The 21,069-nt window shown below is 48.5% G+C and overlaps 1 protein-coding gene across 1 annotated transcript; it reads right to left on the bottom strand.

Annotated features, from left to right (window-relative positions):
• Window positions 1–6,969: 6,969 nt before the first annotated feature.
• Window positions 6,970–20,155, bottom strand: PIRT (phosphoinositide interacting regulator of transient receptor potential channels). Its single transcript, XM_058676279.1, has 2 exons — window positions 20,034–20,155; window positions 6,970–7,993 (listed from the first exon to the last, which is right to left on the bottom strand). Exon 2 carries the CDS (start codon window positions 7,867–7,869, stop codon window positions 7,453–7,455), a length of 417 nt encoding a protein of 138 aa, XP_058532262.1. The 5' UTR covers window positions 7,870–7,993; window positions 20,034–20,155; the 3' UTR covers window positions 6,970–7,452.
• Between the last annotated feature and the right edge of the window lie 914 nt (window positions 20,156–21,069).

Raw genomic sequence — 21,069 nt, 5'->3', positions numbered from 1 at the left:
CTGCAGGAACCTTCCACAAGTCCTTTCTTCCCTTTTCCAAACGAGTAGCACCAAAGGACTGCTGGGCAGCCATTTATTCCTAGCCACTTACCTGGTATTCTGATGTGAGTTGTGTGAGGTTCTAACTTGAGTGCTGACCAAAACTCCACATGAAGATGTACCTTTGAGAATTGATCTGTTCTTCCAAGAACCCCTGATAACTATGAGAACGCTACAAGTAGGACCTAAACTCATGGGTGAATATTCTTTTTCTGAGTTTGAAATTTACATCCGGGGTCACAGTCTTATGGCACAGCAGCTAGAGCTGCCACCTGCAAAATAGGCATCCCATATGGGAGCCGGCTGGAGTCCCTGTCACTCTACTTCTGATCCCTGCTATTACACCTGGGAGAAGCAGTAGAAGATGGCCCAAGTGCTTGGACCCCTGAACCCCGGCCACTGTAGTAATTTGAAGAGCAAATCAGCAATGGATTTTGAGAAGGACACAATCATTTAAACCCTGATAATTTCTGTGTGAGTGCTTTCCACATTAGTACTTTTTATAGTCTCATTTAATCCTCACGAGGACCCAGTGGGGGTTATTACCATTCTCACATATAACTGGAAATCTGGGATAGAAAAAGTCACAAAATACAAAAAGTAGCCAGTGGAAATCGGGTTTTGAACCAAAGTCTGTGTGGTACTAAAGTTTCTGGTTTCTTTCATCTAGTGCAACTGTTATCTTTCCAAGCTGAGTTGACTTGAGGAATTGTGAACGAGATCCTAAGCCATTTGGCAGAAGGAGAAAAATGCAGCTGGCAACGGGAGAAGGGTGAGCGAGAAGCAGTAAGACAGACTGGACCAGAGCGGGCTGGTGTTCCCAACAGAGAATGGGCTGAGTGTAAGACAAAGAGGACCAGGCAAGGGACTGAGATGAGGCTTTGCAAGAGCAAGCCGTGACGCTGTTTAAGGATTTGGTGAAGATGTTGAAAGATGATGCTGATGCAGGGCTCAGCAGGAGCTACAAGGGAGCCAGACTGAGAGAAAGAGGCAAGTTAGGGGGCCGTTGAAGAAATCAAAACATGGACTGCACTGGCTCCTGTGGAAGCTGCCACAGTGATGATGGAGAGATTTATTCGAAGGACAATACTGATGGCGGTAATGAGGAAGGCCTGCTCCACAAAGATCATTTTGTTTCTCCTTTATAAGGCAGTCTGATGTGGTGTCTGTGGTCTTTGGTGAACTTTGCTTAGCTGGACAATTCAGGATCAGTGTCCTTGTACATAGTGCTTCTGAAGGAGCGGAGAACACACCTGCGTCATAAAAGGCTCCTTCCCCAGCCGTGCCGTGAACCTGTCACATAGCCTCACCTAGGCGCCAGAGGTCCCTAGATACATGGGTCTGTTAAAACAGAAACTTCACTCCTCACGATGGAGGGAAGATGTGAATCTTGTTGGACACGAAGCCTCCTCTGGCCCATGGCAGCCTGGGAAGGAGACGAGGGGATGATGGAGGTCACAGTGTTAGTGTTTGCACAGGCGTGATTGTGGGTCAGAGAGGGAGGGAGGGATCCAAAAGGATGGAAATAAAGCCATCTGCAGGTGTTAGACTCTGCTAGTCTCCCCAAGCTATTTCTGATCAGTTCACACAGAATTGCTTTCTTTTAGCACAGTCACTTAGTAGAACGTCTGGATATTGCCTAGACTGCCTTGAGCTGTCATTTACAGCCATAGTAACTAGCATGATTCAGTGTTTAATGTGTAAGAGCCATATGTGGATTATCACAGATAATACTCAGCAAGGTGGAAACATTTATTGGCCTCAATTGCAGTTGTGAAGATGGGGATGTGAAGTTGAGCGAGCTGGTCCAGACGGCAGGTGCAGGTTGAGGGGGCTTGTCCCCAACACATGATTCTATGTGTGTGTGTGTGTGTGTGTGTGTGAGGGGGTGTTCACCGAGTCTGTGCAGCGGGGGACATTTGGTCCAGAGGTGAAGAAGCACATGTCCCATGCTGGAATATTTGGTTAAAATATGCAACTCTGGCTTCTGGTGCCAGATTCCTAACAAGTTGGATAGTAAGATGCCACAGAGATTGCTGGCACCATGGTGTAGTAAGTTAAAGCCTCTTCCTGTAGTGCCAGCATCCCATGTGTGTGCTGGTTCAAGTCCTGGCTGCGCCACCTCTGATCTAGTTCCCTCATAATGTGCCCAGGAAAGTAGCAGAAGATAATCCAAGTCTTTGGGCCCCTGTATCCACGTGGGATATCTACAAGAAGATCCAGGCCTTAACTCAGACATCCCTTCTGAGAGATGGATACAGAGACTGGGTCTGAGGAAGGGATTAGAGAGAAAGAGAGGGCCCCAGGATCTCGGGAATAACTTAGTAAGCTGCTGCTGTGATAGGATGACACCTCTCTTCCCTCTCCAGTTCCTTTCCCAGGCATCCCCACGGGGGAAAGGCCATGACTTACGCAGACATTTCTTCATCTATTACAGATGGACCCAACTTGTCCCACCCTATCATCAGAGGGACTTTTGGCAACAATTCCCCATCCTCCTATTGGCAGTCATTTTTGTGCTTTTGCTCCAGGACCCTGTGTGCAGTGGGCGATGAACTGGGGCCGGGGATGGCCTTTGCTGGATTCTTCCTGTTTATGGAGGTGAAGTGGGAGATGTTCTAGGGTCCCTGCTTCCTGCACCTGCACTACAGGTGAAAAGCCAGCAGGTTCCAACAGGTACAAAAGTCCCTGCTGAGATGCTGGGGAGAGGGTGGTAAGGTTGGCTGCACACTGCCTGGGTCTGGCTGGGCTGGCGGAGCCCCCCAGAGCTGTGTGTGTCTGCACAGCGGAGGGTCTCAGGCAAGGGTCACCATCCCTTGCAGGTGCAAGGACTCTGGGTGCAGAGATGGGGAGTGGGACCTGGATGGAGGATTTTTGACTCTGGTTTGTCCTCTCTAGGACCTGGTTTGGCAGGGTCCGAAAGGGACCAAGTCCACTGTTCATGACTGACCCTCTCTAATCTTGAAGGGAGAGTCATTTGAGATCAGGAGAGCAGGATGCATGCTGTAAGTACTCCTCCCTGCAAGGAGACTTGGAACTCAGTGGCTCTGCTCCAGAGAAGCCATGCTGGTCTTTGGCTTCTCTTTGGTTCTGAACACTGCCTGTGGGAGGAGGCTTAGAACTTGATCCATGATGGGATGTGAAGATGGAATAGTTAGGGTCAACAGCTTCCACAGTTTTAATCAGCAGGACAGCCTAGTCTGTGGGACAAGCATTGGAAGTAACCAGGCAGTCCTGCCCTGGCAGTATCCTTCTGACCCTGGTCAGAGACACCTATTCCTGCCTTCTGCCCTTACACAGCAAGGAGACCATTGGTAGGAGCTCAGAGCATGCACATGTGCGAGCTGGGGAGGCAGCTGGAGGCTAAAATCTACCAACTGTTGTTTGTAAGTTGTGAGCCTCGGGATCCCTGTTACTTCTTGGTGTTCCCAGGGATTAGATGCAGGGGGAGGAAAAGACAAACTAAATGCTGTGATTCCCCCTGGCCTGGTGCTTGGCCTAGAGGAGGTGCTAGAATTCTGGCTTCTGTCCTGGACAGACTTTGGAAAGGATTAAACAAGCTAATGCCTGATAGATTAGTCCCTAGCATGTGGTAAACACTGAAGAAGTGGCCATGATTTTCAGTCTGGAGCCTTCCTCTGATTCTTAGACACCTGTCCGATTACCTCCTTGCCCTCTGTCTTTTACCCTATCTCCTCTACCTGATTTCTTCCCTTCCCTTTCCTTTCCTTCTCTCCATCCCTTCCTCCTTTCCTTCCTTCCTTTCTTCCCTTTTTCTTTCCTTTTTAGATTTGTTTATTTTTATTGGAAAGGCAGATTTAGAGAGAGGAGAGACAGGGAGAAACATCTGTCTGCTGATTTATTCCCTAAGTAGCTGCAACAGCTGGAGCCAAGTTGATCTGAAGACAGGAGCCAGAAGATTTCTTCTGAATCTCCCACACAGGTACAGGGCCCCAAGGCTTTGGGTCATCCTCTACTGATTTTCCAGGCCACAAGCAGGGAGCTGGATGGTAAGTGGAACAGCTGGGATACAAGCTAGCATTCATATGGTTCATATCCTGGCATATACAAGGTGAGCATTTTAACGTTGAGCCATTGCATTGGGTCCTCCTGGCTTCTTGCAGCCTGTTCACTCTGCCCCATAGCCCCAAGCTCCCCTGTAACCCCTCTTGGAAGTTCCCCATGGCACCAACAGGTGCACCTGTTGCAAGGTTAGGCTGCTCTTGCACACATGTGACATGCGGTGATTCTGAGTGTTAGTTTCCTCAAGCCCTCAGAGCTCCAAGGGTGGGGGACACCCAGGAAGTGATAGGTGTGAGTACCCAGAGGAGGGGGTCTCTGCGGCTCTGACAATGGCCAGAAACAAAGGGAGAGTTCACATCCCATACTCAGCCCAGCACCGCCTGCACTCTTTGCCCCTTTCAGGACTGAGCACACTGGGGGCAGGCAGGGGTCCAGGGGCACTGTGAGCCTGCTGGGGAGTCTGCCTGAAGAATCAGGGTGGAGCAGCCCAAGGTGCAGAAGAGGGTGGGCTAGAGGGAAGAAGTTTATCAGGCCAAAGAGACCAGACTGTGCCAGGTGGCTCAGATGCTGCCTCCCCCTTTGTGCCTGCTCTCATCCCAGACCACTGGTTCTTTCTTTGTCCAGATCTCTGCTTCCATAGTTTCTAGAAGGTTCCCAGGAAACCAGACATGAATACCACCCCTGTTTATTCCCTCCCAGGCAGCACTCGGGGGTGGAGTGTAGGCACATTCTAGAGGAAAAAATTAGCAGACACAGACTTGCAGAATGAAAACACAACAGATTCCATTAAATGCAGTGTAATTCAACATGACATTGATTCCTTTAGATCTCAGGTTAGACCAAAATCACCTGGAGAGAGGAACCACGGGGCTTGGGAGTGGGGGTGGTAGTTAAGAGGAGCTGGGAATATGGGTTTTGCTCCTGTTCTCCTAACCCACAGGGAGAGCGGTGCTTGGTGGCAGAAGCATGGCATGTGACCCAGTTGCATCCAAGTCTATCCATCCCTCAGGCCTTCATGGGGAGTTTCTGCATTGGACTCTGCTGGTCCTGCATCAGTGTGACCCTGGCCCTGCACTCAGGTTGGAGAAGGGGCGTTCTCAGTGCAAGCCCATGGCAGGTGGGCTTTTTGCCTTGCAGAGAAGCTGGTTTGAGGAGCAGGCAATGGAGAAAGGCACTGCTGGAGGCTAAATGTGGACACACTCTAGAGCCATGGTCGGTCCTCAACTTTCTTCCACTAACACATGCGTGGAGCAGCCTCTGTGTGGGTCAGACTCCAAGTCCTAGGGCTGATGAGATGAGGAACAGGGAGTACATATTCATGGCAAGCTGGCTAGGAGCCCATTCCTGGTGAGAGAAGGGTATTGTGAGTGGGGGGTGTTGCAGGCTGGTCTCAAAAATACATTCATGTAAGAAAAAATGAAATGGGCTGCAAGCTCTGTCACTCCAGGCACTAGAAGAATAATTACAATTAGTGACGAAGCAGTGGCTACATCCCCAAGATCAGTCCTGACCCCCTGTGTGCTGTGGGTCAGTGGGCTAAAGGACAATGCCACATTGGTATGGGTATGTCTATGGTGATCCCAGGTGACCCTCAAAGACAACAGACCCTGGCTTCTTCAGTGAGTGGAGCAGGGAGTGTCCCCACAATGCAGGCCCTTGCCCTCCATGGAGTTTCCCACAATACAGAGGGAGCAAATATTTTCTGATTGTGCGTGGAACCACTGGGAAGGATGGAGATGCCTGGAAGCCCATGGAGTGTGAGGTTTCCATGGCAACTGGAAAGGCCAGCAGGCTGAGTGACAAGTGAAGCCAGCTCTGGCTAAGGTGACTATGGTGTAGGACTCCAGTATCAAATGCTACTTGTTGGGTCCCTGGCCTGGCCTGGGGAGGCATGGCCAGGCATCACAGGTATGCCACCTGGCATGTCATCTAAGGGCTTCTTGCTTGCTATAGGAAGCCCTGAGTTTTGGGAGTATTTACCTTGTGGGCACTCTCTGCTTGGTGCACTTTGTGGTTGCCTACTTTAAGACAACTCCGTGTAAGGCACTTGGGCAAGCAAGCGGGAAGGAGGCCAAGAGAAATGAGCAAGCTGAACGCCTGGCTGGACAGTGGCTGCACAGTTCTTGGTTGTAGGCCTTCTCTTTCGCTAGGCTTTCACACAAGGCTGCTCCGCCCTTGGAAATGCTTTTCCATTCTCCTCTGGCCCCTCTCCGTTGAGCCTCAGCCTGGGCGACATGGCCTCCGAGAGTCTCCCTGTTCTTTTTCAAGTCTGGAGTGAACAGTTCCTGTGTCTCCACAGCTGTGCCAAGAACCCAGGATGGGATATTTCAGCTGTCACTGGGCCTGTCTCTTATTCCTTCCTTTGGAAAACAAGATGAGAACAGGGAGAGCCAGACACTTAATAAATATTTGCTTATTTAACATTGGGCATGTGCAAGAATAAGAGAGACTGGGGATCTTCTAAAGTGACTTCCGTCTCTAGAATGCTGCAGAATATTCAGAAACTTCGTTTTGAATTTGAAGGAGACAGGAAGGACAACACACAAACACTAATCTCTGTCTAGCTGACTGGTCTAGCATTGAGAACAGAGGCTAGGGGAATGGAAGGAGGACCCCAGGGCCACATGCACCTGTCCTTGGCAATGACAACAGCCTTCAGGGAGAAGACATTAGGAGGTCAAGGGGAAAAATGGTGGCACTCACTAGCCTACCCCATTGCCTCTGGGGTAAATATTGTATAATTGGGCATTGAAGTTTTTCAGTTGGTTAACTCCCAGAACTGTGTGCAAGTGGGTGTGCCATTCTGGGAAGTAATTTTCCCCAGCCTCCCTCCACTGCGGTCTTTGGAATGCTCCATACTCAATACTCATGAAGGTTCTAGTCTTTTGATTTGCCGGTCCTTATCTCACCCGCTAAGGACTTGTCAAACCTGACTGGTCAGGCCTCAGGCTTCTGTTCCTTCTCTGTGAAGGAGCATTGTCCGTCAGCTCTGGTTCCAGAAGGATGCAAACGTGGAATCCAGCTCAGGTACTCAGATGTGTAAACACAAGGCTCCCCTCCAGCCACGGCTTATCCCCAAGGAATTTCCCAGCATGCACTGCACTTGGCCAGGAGTTAGATGCCTGAAGGCAGAAGTGGAGAGCAACGGGAGGGGATGACCATGGCTGTGGATCTAAGAGAAGCTTGGGTTGACAGTGAGAGGGCATGTGAGATTCATCCAGCAGCACTGGCTTTTCCCTGGAGGAAGGCATCCTGAGCACTGGCTTTTCCCAGGGCCAGGAAGAGGGTTGGCCTGGGTCAGTTTTACGGAATCCCACGGAGGAGGTGGGAAGGTTGGATGTTGGTCATCATCTCTTCTGGTCAAGGTGATAGGTGACGGGCAAACAGCTGTCAGCAGCAATTCATGACGAAGAACTTGAGACTCTGGAAGAAACTCGACTTCTGCCTCTGCTTCTGTTTCTTCTTGATGATGGGCACCCACACCAGGCCGCACACCAGCATCATGAGTCCCAGGGACAGGAAGGCTGGCCCTATCATCTTGAGGATCGCGAAGATCTTATTCTCCAGTTCCAAGATGTAGGCCAGGCAGGTGATGGCCACACCGAAGAGCAGGATGGCGCTGCCCACTGACATGGTGATGATGGGCTTACGGTAGATCTCCCAGTTGCTCTTGGGTGTGGTGGTCCAGACTGACTCACTCCTGGAGCTGATGCACAGTGAGCTGGCAGTCTGGCTGGGCAGCAAGTCCTTAGATTCTGGGGACTTCTCATCAACCTCCAGGACTTTGGGTAGACTCTCCATGGTCATGAATTCTCAGGATGGAGCACCAGCTGCTAGCAACAGCCTGAGTCAAGGGAAAGGCAGAAGGGGTCAGTTGTTGGCATCTGTCTGCAGCCTGGCTCTCAGTGGAAGGGCCTCCAAAGATTTTGTGCTGAAGCATAAACGAAAAGCAGAGAAATCCAAGTAAATAAGAAGCCATTGGAACTGCCGTTTAATTTTTTTGTGTGATATAATGTATATTATTCTATTAACTGCCTTTAACATTGAAAATAAAGAAGCGTCTTGGCATTTTCAAAGCAACCCAAGGCCACGTGTGATGGAAGAGCATCCTGTCTTCAGACTAGACCACTGCTTAGCTGTGTGATTTTGAGTGAGCTACTTGCTTTTTCTATGCCTCAGTTGTCTCACTTGTAAAATGAGTAGATTAATCCCACTTATTTCATAATATGCACTTTTAAAGATTTGCCTATGTATTTGAAAGGCAGAGTTATAAAGAGAGAGACAGAGAAAGAGCTCTTTCATCTGCTGCTTCATTCCCCAGATGGTCACAATGGCTAGTGCTTGGCCAGGCAGAAACCAGGAGCTTCATTTGGGTCCCTCACGTGGGTGCAGGGACCTAAGCACTTGGCCCATCTTCTGCTGCTTTCCCCAAACCATTAGCAGGAAGCTGGAATAAAAGTGGAGCATCTAGGACATAAACTGGGGCCCAGATGGGATTCTGGTGTCACAGACCTCACCTGCCATACACTGGTTCTTCCCAAGGTGGGGAGTCAACTTAGTTCACCTCTTTCTATTTCCATTTGCACATTGTTTGGTCACCAGGGGCTACTTCATCTCCTGGTGCCAACCGTGTAGAGCAAGGGCCCAGCTGCTACAGAGTCCTGTATTTACAACACGGCACCAAGGCACAAATGATGGTGTGAAATGCTTTGCTGGGACATTTGGGGAGAAGGGAAGGCAAAGAGAGCCAGAGTGTCTGGCTCTGAGGCTCCCACTAAGTCTTGGCCCTGGCTCATCGTTGACTTGTTTCCTAGCAGGGTTCTTCAAAAACGGTTCATGGGAAACAAAGCCAAAAAGCTTTATGTTTTTAGGGGCAAGTCACTGATTGTGTGCCTGATTCTGGGCCCAGACACTCTGCTTCCCATCCAACTTCCTGCCTTGCGAGGCAACACATGACAGCTCAAGGACTTGAGTTTCTTCCATGCATGTGGGAAACCCAGGCTGAGTTTTGGGTTCCTGGATTTAGCCTGGCCCAGCCCTTGGCTGTGGTAGACATTTGGGCAAGTGAAACAGCAGAAGGAACATCTCTGCTTGCTTCTCTGACCGCCCAAAAAAATGAAAATAAATAAATAAATAAATAAATAAATAAATACATTTTCAAAAAGACTGATTTAGCTTGGTCCTCAATCATTTGAAACCTGGGCCTAATGTTTTCATCACATGCATTTTTCCATAGACTTTTTGGAGTTCCACCGTGAGCATCTTATATGATGCTTCATACCCATGCAATCCTGTGTCTCTTTCATTGACTGAGTAAAGTGAATGAACAACTTCTCTTTTTCCTTCTGTCACACATCAGAAACCGGGGACCTGCCTGACCCGCTTACCCAAGCCAGCTTCCCTTCAGCAAAGCCTGGGGCCTCCTCCCATGATAGTTTCAGGTGCCACTCCCAGCAGCGTTTACAAGTGTCCTTACTTTCCAGCAGGATGTTTTTTTTTTTCAATAATAAAATCTTTATTGGGGAAGATGAGCATTTCATCCCAGTCACAATAAACCCTCACCCCATCCTCACCCCACAGAGTCAGATCCAAATATGGGGGAGAGAGGTGTAATTATAGAATCTGTGCTCTCGGCTCCAGAGTGTTACATAGCTTGGCATCGAGCAGGTGGCATCTATAGCTGGAGACTCTCCAGCCCCCATGCTCAGGAACGTTCTCTTCTACTCTGTCGGGTGGTCCTTTGCTTGTATGCTTCCCACCATATGATCTCCAGCCGACTCCCTTTGCCTCCCTCACCGCACCCCTCCCACTCAGGTCTGACCATGAACTAGGGTTCCCCTGCTCCTCAGAGTATAATACTTCCACCTTCTAGAATAACTACAGCTCCATTCCTTGTTACAGGGAGAAATCACTACTGTGGTCATGGTAAAACTGCCCGAGCTTTTGGAATATGGAATACCGGGGGAATATGGTATCTACCTCATAGGATTTCTGTGTCCATCAAACTAAAAATGAAAAGCTAATCCATTGTTCAAAGTGGTGCAAATGTGAAATGGTCCTGCTTGCTCTCATGGCCATTTTCTTTCTTGGTCCTTGATTTCTGCTCTGTGAAATGAAAGAGTGGGTTAGGTCATGTCTGAAGTCAGTTTTGCATTGTTCTGCAAACAATAAATCCAAAGATCACCAGCTCAGGGGTTGTATGAGTTTCAGAGCATTTTATTCGAAGAATCATTAAGATTCTTTTTTCCTTCTCTATGCTATTCAGGTTTAGTAACAGCGTTACCATTGACACGTTGGCTTGTATAACTCACTGCCAGCGGAGCCTTCAGGATTGTAGGATGTTTAGCATCAGCCACGGTCCTACCAGAAAGCCAGTGGCCTCCCGTTGCCCACACCCCAAGATACCTCCAGACATTGATAAGTGTTTTCTGGTGGGGGCAGAATCAACCTGCTCTAAGCCAGGTTTTCTTCCTGCTCTCCTTTCAGCTTGCAAATTGTCTCAGGGTGAGGACTGAGTTTTTCCACCCTCACAGCCTGACACTTAGCAGGTGCTTGTTCCTGACTCTGTGGGAGAATCAGGCAACTCTGCGGGGCTGGTCCAGTTAGTAGAAGCATCCTGTCTAATTTTAGCCATGGTGCCATGGCTGTGACTTAAATGTCTCCAGCTATGTCCACCCAGAACCTCGGAACAGGGCCTGATTTGGAACAAGAATCATTTCAGCTGGAATTAACAGATTAGAAGGTCCTGAATTAAGTGATCCTCAGATCAAATGACTGATGTCCTTATAAGAGAAAGGAGAGGGGAGAAAGTTGACATGCAGAGGGGAAAGCTACATGAAGACGAGGGTAAGTTGGAAGTGTCGCTGCTGTAAACCAACACCTGCCAAGGGCGACAGCAGCCACCAGAGGCCAGGAGAGAGAGGTCTGGGAGTAATTCTCCTTTGGAGTCTCTGGAAGGAGCAAGATCTGAAGATACCAGGATTGTGACCTTCTGGGAATATAAGAGAATAAACTTCTGCTATTTTTATGTTACCAAATTTGTGGTCATTGATTCTGGAAATCTATAACATGAATTTACTCTTTGAGCTTTTGGCTACTCCACAGGCGCATGAAGGCTGTGGCCACAGGAGGGAATCCTGAGCTAACCTCAGATTTGAATGTCCACCAGCCTCCAGGACAGCAATTTGAGAAGGGCATCTAGGTTCTCCCCGGGGCTTGGTTTGTAGCCTCAACTCAGGCAGTTGAGTTGGAGGGTGGAGCCTCATTTCTCCTACATAGTCAGGAGGGCAGAGACTAGACAGGGTTGAGAAGGAAGCATCACCCAGGAATCTCACAGCTGTGGCACTAACCAGGAGCATTTGGATACCACAAAATGATGTATCCTGTAACCCTAGTTGCTTAAAATGATTGTTGCCTTGGTTTGGGGCAGTGACCAGGAACAGGGCCCAGTGGGGACCCTTTGGGAGACCGACAATGTCCTTGCAGCTGACCTGGGGTAGCTGGTTCCATTGTGTGTCCCAGGGTGCTGTGACTGTCTCCTTTCTGCATGCACCTTCTATGTCACAAAGATGATCAAGAGTTGTACCTACAGGTTGGTATAGTGTCTCAACAGGCTAATCCTCCACCTGCTAGAACTGGTGTCCCACATGGGTGCTGGGTTGTGTCGTGTCTGTTTTGCTCCAGCTGCCTGTTTGTGATCTGGGGAAACAGCAGAGAATGGCTCAAACCCCTGTGCCTCTGCACCCACATGGGAGACCTGTAACAAGCTTCTGGCTCCTGGCTTTGCATCAGCTGAGCTCTGGCCATTGTGGCCGTTTGGGCAGTATACCAGTGGATTGATGATCTTTGTCTCTCCTTCTCTGCCTAAATCTGCCTCTCAAATACAAATAAATAAATCTTTAGAAAAAGAGCTGTACCTAAGTTCTGTGTTTTTGCTTGGATTCTGCTGAGAACCACACAATTGTTCAAGGACATTTGAGATCATTAGGGAATGGGGAGAAGGCATGGATGAGTCTTGGCCTTGGTATGGCCAGAGTCCCTTCATGGGCTCCCTTTCCCATTAGCAGGTCCACTGACAGACATCTGTGTCTTCTCATCCTCCAGCCAGTCTGATGTGACCAGGTAATTCCTGGTCTTTAAGTTCAGATAAACTGCACACACTGCCAGTGCTCCAAGCCCAAGACAGGGGACCCTTCTCAAAACAGGGTCAGCAACAAGGTCAGTTTCTGCCTTCCATTTTGTTGGATTCTTCTTTTGTCTTACAAGGTTAACTAATTCACTTAATGGAAAATCAAACTTTTTTTGACTGACATGTAATTCTATTTATTTGTGGGATCTCAAGGGCTGTTGCGCATTGTCAGTCCTTCCCATTCTCAGATTCAATCAACCTTGGGTTGAAAATATTTCTGTAAAAGTTGCATCTATACTAAATGTGAACATTTTTCTCTTGTTGTTATCCCCTTCACAATACAAGGTAACAGCTATTTACATAGCATTTTCCTTTGGCTTAAATCAGTGATTTAGTTTGTAGCAGGAAGTACAAGGGTTACATGCAAATGACACCATTGTATACAGGGGATGTTGAGATCTAAGGGGTTCTGGAGCATATGGCATTGTGTGATAATCGAATCAGGGAATTCAGCAATCCAACACCATAGACAGAGCATGTAATATAGCCTGTTGGGGCAGCAGGTGTTTTTGTGTAAAGAGGAATGGCTGTGGGCCCAGCATGGTAGCCTAGTGGCTAAAGTCCTCACCTTGCACATGCTGGGATCCCATATGGGTACCAGTTCATATCCCAGCTATCCCTCTTCCCATTCAGCTTCCTGCTGTGGTCTGGGAAAATAGTTAAGAACAGCCCAAAGCCTTGGGGAGTGAATCAGGAAGATTTTCCTTTCTGTCTCTCCTCTCTGTAAATCTGACTTTCCAATAAAATAAATAAATCTTAAAGAGAGAGAGAGATGGATAGATAGAGAGGGAGAGCTGTGTACTACACCAGAGTAACTTGGCTCCATAACTTCAGGTTCCTGCTGATACAGATCCTGGGAGGCACTGGTGAGGACTAAAGTGACTGAACTCCTGCTATCCAGGTGGGTGCTCAAAGGAGCAGAGTTTTGATAGAGAATTGAGGCGCAGGACTGGGGGGATGTTAGGCAAGCGTGATACTCTGCTGGCTCTGTCTTCAGACCAGAGAGGGTATACCTAAGAAGCCGTTGAACTTGACTGGACAATAAGATGCTGGACTCTATGTTTGGTATATGTTTGCAATGGGGGGATCTCAACTGAACTTGAACTGTGGTTATGCAACAAGGTGGAGGAATCCACCATGGTGGGAGGGTTTGGGGAGGGGTGGGGAGAATCCAAGTACCTATGAAACTGTGTCACATAATACAATGTAATTAATGAATTAAAAATAATAAATAAATAAATAAATTTAAAATAAAAATAAAAATAAAAACAAGGGGGATGCTGCCTGGGCTATGGACTGAAGATGAATGAAGGTCCCAGCTTCCTGGGGATGTTCAGGAGGAACGGATGTCCCGACAGACACCTGTGTTGTTAAGGGAGTCCCAGATCTCATTCAAGTCAAAGGAAGATATAAATGACTGAAGAAAGGTTAAAGAAGTGTAGATGTTAGTCCATGGAGGGCCTTGGGGTCAGAGGGTAGTGGAGAAGAGAGCCATGAATCGATGGTACAAGTGCATCTTGGGAAAATCCTGAGAGCCTATGACATCACTGTGAAATGATCCTTTCATTCACGTTGTAAACAGACATGATCCATAAATGGACCATTGCTCTAGAGGCCGCAAGGACCCTAAGGCTGCCTTCTCAGAGCAGCCAATGCTACAGCATGAAATGGGGAGCTGGTCTTGGGAAAAACTCTATTAGACAGAGGTTAAGAGGGTCACCATCTGCTTTCACATCAAACTGAGTTCCTCCCTCCAGACCCTCCTGCCATGAAGTCAACAGGAAGTGCCATTCAGAGCCTACCTTCCCAGGTGTGGGATGGCACAGGTGTGACTGCAGGGGCCCCTCATCTGCTCTAATTGCTTTGACTCATTTGGCTAAGTGAATTTTCTCAATCTCCAGCTGGAGGGTGAGAGTCTTGCATTTCATAATGGATGAAGGGGGCGGTCACACCCTTTTGGTAATATCTGTGTCAAAGCCAGTATCAGGCCAGAGAGAAGCAGCCTGGTCTGGCAAGAAGGCACCTGGAATAATGAGAATATCTATCAGTGGTCCGAGAGCATGCATTGCCCCAGAGTGCTGGGGTCACGCACATTGTTGGTGGAAGTCAGGATTATGGACATAGGTGGAAAGAGTTGGTTTCTGAACAATCAGGACACTCTGCAAAGAACCTAATCTTAGGTGGACTCTCAAAGGTGCTGCTGGCCTGGCCAGGGGCCAGCTGCAGAAGTTTTCCAGTAGCAATAGCATGGGTGAAAGGGGTCCCCCATTCACTATGACCTTGGAAGAAGGTTTGGGAACCTATCTGGGATGCCCATAACCCCACTGAGATGACACCTGGCTGTGTACCTTGGATTCCATTTGCCGGTTTGTTCAAGGCTTATGCGGATGTATGGTTGGCATGGAGACATCACAAGAGAAATGGAAAAGGAGAAAAGTGGAAATAATGGAGGACAATTGGTTTTTAATAAATGCACGGAAGCAATTCAGTGGGAAAGGAAAGTCATTTCAACACACGGCACTGAGACAGCTGGGTGTTCCTGTGGAAAAGAAATGAAACTTGACTCCATGGCACATCATCAACAGAAACCAATTTCCCATGGATGACGGACCTCAGTGGAAAAACAATGAAGACACTTGGGTAAAACAAGACAGAATACTTCAGTGACCCAGAGTCTGACCAAAGATTTCTTAGGATAGAGAAAAAAAAATCTCTGAGTTAGATTTCATCAACATTTCAAACATCTGATCAGTAAAAGATATGGTGGAGGAAATGGACAGGCCAGCTCTGAACTGGAAGAACATATTTACAATATATATATCTGTTGCATCTTGAATCTGCACAAAATATGTATCTGTCATTTAATTAATGAAACAACAACAATTAAAATATTTAGGGAAAAGGTAAAATATTTAGACCCATTACAAGATAAACAATGAAGAAATAACCTAAGGAAGAAAGGATTGAAAATGCTATATACTGGGAAAACACAAACGAAAATAACAACCAGCTATCATAACTCATTCAACTGAAGTTTTAAAATCTCACAATACTGCATGTTGTTGCAAATGTGAAGCAATGAAAGCATTTGTATACGTGTAGTGAGAATGGAAAATTGGTAGCTTCTTTGTTAAATATACACACACCCTTTCACAGAGTCATTCCATTCCTAAATACGTATTTGTCCAAGAGAAATGAGACTACATATATCCACAAAAGGACTTATATAAGAATATTCATAACTTTAATCCTTATCGTTGAAAGGATCCACAGAATAAAGAGAAGATGACCCAAATGTCTACGTACAGAAAAAAAGGATTCAGTGGTTGCGTGTTCACACAAGTCACAGAAAGGAACTGACTTCTCATGCACACAACAGCATGAAGGGGTCTCGCAGACTGGGTGGATGGAATTGGCTGTGAAAGACCACCGATTTGGTCTGCTTTCACCTACATAATAGTCTAGAATAGGCCAAGAATCAAGTAAAGTGACATAGCTCAGTACAGTGATTGTAGAGCCAGGCATGAACTTCTTGGAAGATACTGTGGGGATTTCTGGGGTAGATGTTGCTTTACTGGGTATGGTGTGGTACTGGTATGGGCCACATGGAGGATCCATTTTTTGTGCAAAAGGTGTACAAATGTTACTGCATTTTAATGTGTGTTTGCTATACCTCTCCCCACCCCCACAGAAGATACTGGAAAATCTTCATTATGAATTGAAAGGGATAAGAGGAGGAACAGGTGGAGAATGGAAAGACGTTGATTATAGCTGATGTCAGATGATACAAACTGGAGAACTGCAATAGAGATAGAGACCTTTTGAGAAGGGGAATGAGGGTGTGAGTGGGAGAGAAGGGCCTTCTGACTAGGGCAGTCACGACAGGATGTCTGTGAGGGGAGGGGCCCACCTAGCTCTTATCAGAGGGATTGGTGTAACTGAGGGGGTTTTGCACACAGTGGGAATGGGAGATAGCAGAGACAGAGACAGATTGAGAGGCAGAGATAAAAACTCAAGAGAGAGAGGGAGTGAGACAGAGAGCGGGAGGAGAGAGAGACAGAGGGGGGAGGAGAGAGAAAGAGTCAGAGAGAGAGACAGAAAGAGGGAGGAGAGAATTGAGAATTTTGCCTGTCTCTCAAAAGACTGCATTCCTCAAAGGAAAGCAGATTTCCAGGAGCTTAGCCGGTGGAGGGAGACCCTGGACCAAGCATAGATTGGGTTTATTGAGAAGCAAGGAGGTACCAGCAGGACTATGATGGACTCTTGGCAGAATTTATCTATCTGCCACAGTTACTGGAGGCATGCCCCATATTTGGAGACCCTCCATCTACACAGAGCTTTCTGGTACTTGGTGGGTTTTTATGACATTCCATCCAACATCTGCACAGAACTCACTAACACATCTGTAACAGCCCATAAGTCCCAGGTGGCTGCACTACACACGGAACTGCAAACATGATTGAGACAACGTTGTATCCCCCAAGAGGTGCTGGCCATGTGCACGTCAGCTTGTCCAGCAGCATCTTCGCCAGAGTGAAGAGATATCCCCAGTAGGGGAAGGGAGACAGCTGGCTGGAAAGTTCCTGGCTCTTTCTCACACATTCAGATGAGCACCTGTCCAGCTACACCAGGCTGCTGAGCAGCAATGGGCGTGCCCAAGTTCATGGGTCCTAGGGTAGGTGATGGAGTGTGTGACGTGCATAACCAGCAGTGGTGGTGTGAAAGCAGAGCATTACTGAAGATGGGTCCATTCTGATGGGACTGGCAGTTCCTTCTTCCTTTCGCTTTCCTTTAGGGGATGGGGATGGGTCTTTCTATGCCCTCCAGAAGCAGCTCAAGGCATCGCTGAGCCTGCAGACCTAGTCAACAACTATCAGATGTCTAAATACACAGGGTAGTTCCTGTTGGGGCACAGAATGTCAGAGGTCTGGCCAGCCTGTGTCACCAGGTCCAGGTTCATGGTCCTGTTCCTCCCCATCTGAAAGCTGCCATCAATGCCCCTGACCTGAGGGCAAGGTGGTGGAGTGGGAACAACCACAGAGTGGGCACAAGGAGCTGCTGTGAAGGATCAAACCTGGGTATGCTCATCCTTTCCTCCCTCCCTTCCTCTCTCCCTCCTTTTTCTCTCTCCTTGGTCTCTATCACCGACCTCACCAAGATAAGTTGCCTTCTGTTGGCCCGAGTTCTCATGAATCCCTAGGTACCTGAGCTGCTTTCCCACAGGAGAAGTTGCAAAGCACTTGGGGATGTGCACTTGTGATAGAACAATAATGATAACCATTCCTCCAACTCCCCGTGTGTTCCAAGGGCTGCGTCTATCTTGCCTCTTGACTCCTCCCGACCAGCTGCCGAGGAAGCTGCGATCACTCCGTCATGTTGCAGATGAGAGAATTCTGGATTACAGAGGGCTGGATGATTGGGCCAGAGTTCACGCATAGGTGTTCAGAGTCAAGTTTCCCATGTGAGTTCCTCAGCCTGTCTGACTTCAGAGCCATGTCCCAAGTTTACCCCATTCCTCTGCAGAGAGGTTTTGAATTTCTTTTTAAATTAGGAGAACTGGCAAAGCGGGGGAGTGGGAGATGGGGGATGGAAGGAAGTTGGACAATAAGGCACTAAAACATGGATAGAAGGATTGGAAGCAGAGCAGCAAGGACTCCAACTAGCACTTTAATAGGAGATGCTGCTGTTGCAGGTGAAGGCTTAACTTGATGTACAACAATGTTGGGCCCCCGTTTTATATTTTATGAAGAAAGGGAAGAACGGAGCTTGGAACCTCTAAACATAAGGTAATGATAGGAAGACAAAAACATTAATTACCCACTTTAATTAACATACTGTTTATATCTACAGAAGTTATCCCCTGGACCCCATAAATCTGTACAATTATGAAGTGCTATCAAAATTTTAAACAAAGTTTTCAGAGGAGGAAATGCTAATTCATCTTATTTGACCATCATACTTGAATAAATGTGTTCTCACACTATCGCTGGTTTTTAGGTTTATTTATTAGTTTTGTAGGCAGAACGACACACATAGATATCTTTCAAATGTTGGTTTGCTCCCCAAATGACAGCAATGGCTGGGGCTGGTCCAGGCTGAAGACCGCAGCCCAGCACACCACATCCAGGTCTCTCCCACAGGAGTAGCAGGGGCCCCAGGTACTTGAACTGACTGTCTTCTTTGCATTGTGTTTCCTGGTAGGCAAACCCTTGCCTCTTTCTTCTCCTTTCTCCTCTTCCTTCCTTCCTGACAACGTCACCATCCCCAAATGGGCATCTTTATCTCAGAGTGCTCCCCTCAGCCATGCCTGGGGAGCCAGCTGCCTTTGAAAGTACTCATACATGGCCAACATTAGCAGGGTCTCCAAGCTTAGTCAAGAAAATTTCAAAGTGCCCAGCTCAATTGAAGTTTTGGACCAACTACTGGTAGTTTATTTACTTGAAGGATGTTCTAATATTAGTTGCCAAAACACAAGCTCATTGCTGACCACAAATCCAAATGGAACTCGGCAGCCTCTGCTGTACTTGACAGCTCACACACACATTAGAAGGGGTGGCCTGCTGGGTTGCTGTGCTCGGCCCTGGGCATGGGGTTATCTAGCCCTGCCCAAGCTTCTCCTTGCTGGGGCCTCCCCATCTAGAGAGTCCAGATAGGAATAGCTGGGTTATTCTGGGAGTTGCAAGGACCCAGCATGCATTCCCTTGCCGCAGTGAGGCTTGGGGCCCTGTTGACAGCTCTGGTGTGAGAAGACGGCAGGGCAGGCTGCAGGGTGGAAGTGACTGCACTCTCTGAAGGATTCAGCATGGTTGACAAGGGACAGATTTTCTCTGGCTCCCCCACGAGGCCCCAGCAGCACCCCACCCAGTTCCCACTTGCCTGTGCTTGGTCTCAGGACGTGTCTGCTTGCACTGATGTCCTCCTTGCCTGGTGACCATCCACTGCTCTGATAAGGTGAGTGGGGCCCAGTGCCTGGGCAGATAAAGCCATCAGTGCTGCTACGACCACCGTCTGCCTCCTGCTCACAGTACTTCTAGGAAGGTCATAGTTAGCCTGGAGAGTGTCACTCACCTCCCTCCGAGGCCAGGCAGCTGGCACACAGATCCCAAGGAACAAACAGTTTGGGAGACACTGTGCGTGACCGTGTCTGGCTTTACCACACTGCGCCCGTTTGCCCGGTTAAGCCGAATCTCTGTGTTTACAGGTGGCTGGCTGGCTTTCTTTCTTTGCTGAGAGCGGAAGCCTGCCAGAGCCAAGCGGGCTCCACCTTGTTTTTCTGGCACCTGTCCTAAGCACCTGCCACAGCTGCAGGAAGGAGGGGTGGGCAGCTGCTGAGGTCGGATGTGGGCTGCCCAGGACAGCCTGGGTCTGAGGTCCTTCTCGAAGGGGGTCCTTTGGGGTCTGAAGGTGACCGTGCTTGCCTGCTCTGCTTTTTTTTTTTTTTTTTTGCTCCTGTTTGTACCTGGATTTGGATGAAGTTCTTGCTCACTTTTCCTCCCTTCAGTTAGCACGGGGCTGAAGCAGCCTTTTGCAAACCAATGCCCTATGCCCTTCGGTCTGCAGCCCCCGCTCTGTTGTTGCCGCCAGCTGTCTGTCATCTCACCAGCACTCTCCTCTAGCCCTGACAGTTGATTTTGCTGAAGCACAACCCCTTCTGCTTCTTCCCTCCGTCACTCACAGGCACCTCGCTTCCCCTTGGCTTGCAACTTGATCAAATCTACTCTAAAGTGGCACTCACTTCCCACCCCCTAGGCAGGTGGAAAAAAAGCTAAAATTTTTTACTTACTGTTCTTGGTGTCTCAAAGGTGCTTGAGGCCCCGCAGATCACCCAGGACTTACACAGTGAGGAAGCCGGCTGTGAGCTTCTGCTCAACTCTTTGCATCTCAGGCTGAGAGAGCTACACTGGCCACATCCAGAAGTCAGTGTGTGCTGAGATTCCCAGCCACAACAGAGAGGAGCAGGCTGTAGGAAGAGAATGAGCTCACCAGGATGTGGCCTAATGGGTTAACTCTTTGCGAGCTGCGTGGGGAATGTGGCTTTCTCAGCTCTGCTCAGCCACTATTAGATGAAGCTCATGAAAAATTCATGAGGTCTCAGCACTGGTGTGTACAAGCTGGGTGCTGAGATGGGACTGCTTCTCCTGCCCTCCCTCCACAGGTCCCAGGCTCAGAAATCAGAAGAGCTGGCATTTCTGGGCTGGTAGAGGTGCAAAGTGGTGACGAGGATGCAGATGGGGCTGACCGATGAGTGGATTAGACCTCCAAATGCCGCAGAGGTCCTGCAGGCTTTGTTCAGTATAGGGAGTGATTGATTCTGACATCTGGGGGACCCCACTGGTCTTGAATGTTGGTCAGGGTGCTTGCAATCACAGAAAGGCATCAGTGCTGAGATGGCAGGGATGTCCCCTGGGAAACTCCTGATGCTCATGGGAGGGCAATGCATGTTGCAAAATGCCAGGAGCTTACAGCAGAACCTACCGGCAACCCAGGCCCAGACCCAGATAGCTCTGTGTTGGGATAGAGTGGTGTGGTCACCTTTGCTTTCCATGCTTGCCTCCGCTGCTTTTTTCTGGTTTTTAGTGACAAGGATGACAAACCCTATAAGGGGACGGAGGGACAAGTGGATATGGCTCTATGAAGCTTTGCCAGATGGCGCCTGGTAAAGCGAGGCGTGAGCTGTTACGTTACCCATTCTCAGGGTGCTGTGGTCTACAACAAGAAAAACAGCACTGCCCACCACTCTGGGGGCCAGACTGGTCCACTGCTCTTCCTAGCAGCACCCTGAGGATGTGGGGGTCCATCACTTCTCAGGGCAGCACTGT

The sequence above is a fragment of the Ochotona princeps genome, chromosome 17 (assembly GCF_030435755.1).
Source record: "Ochotona princeps isolate mOchPri1 chromosome 17, mOchPri1.hap1, whole genome shotgun sequence".
Taxonomy (NCBI): domain Eukaryota; kingdom Metazoa; phylum Chordata; class Mammalia; order Lagomorpha; family Ochotonidae; genus Ochotona; species Ochotona princeps.
This window is presented reverse-complemented; position numbering and strand designations above follow the sequence as displayed.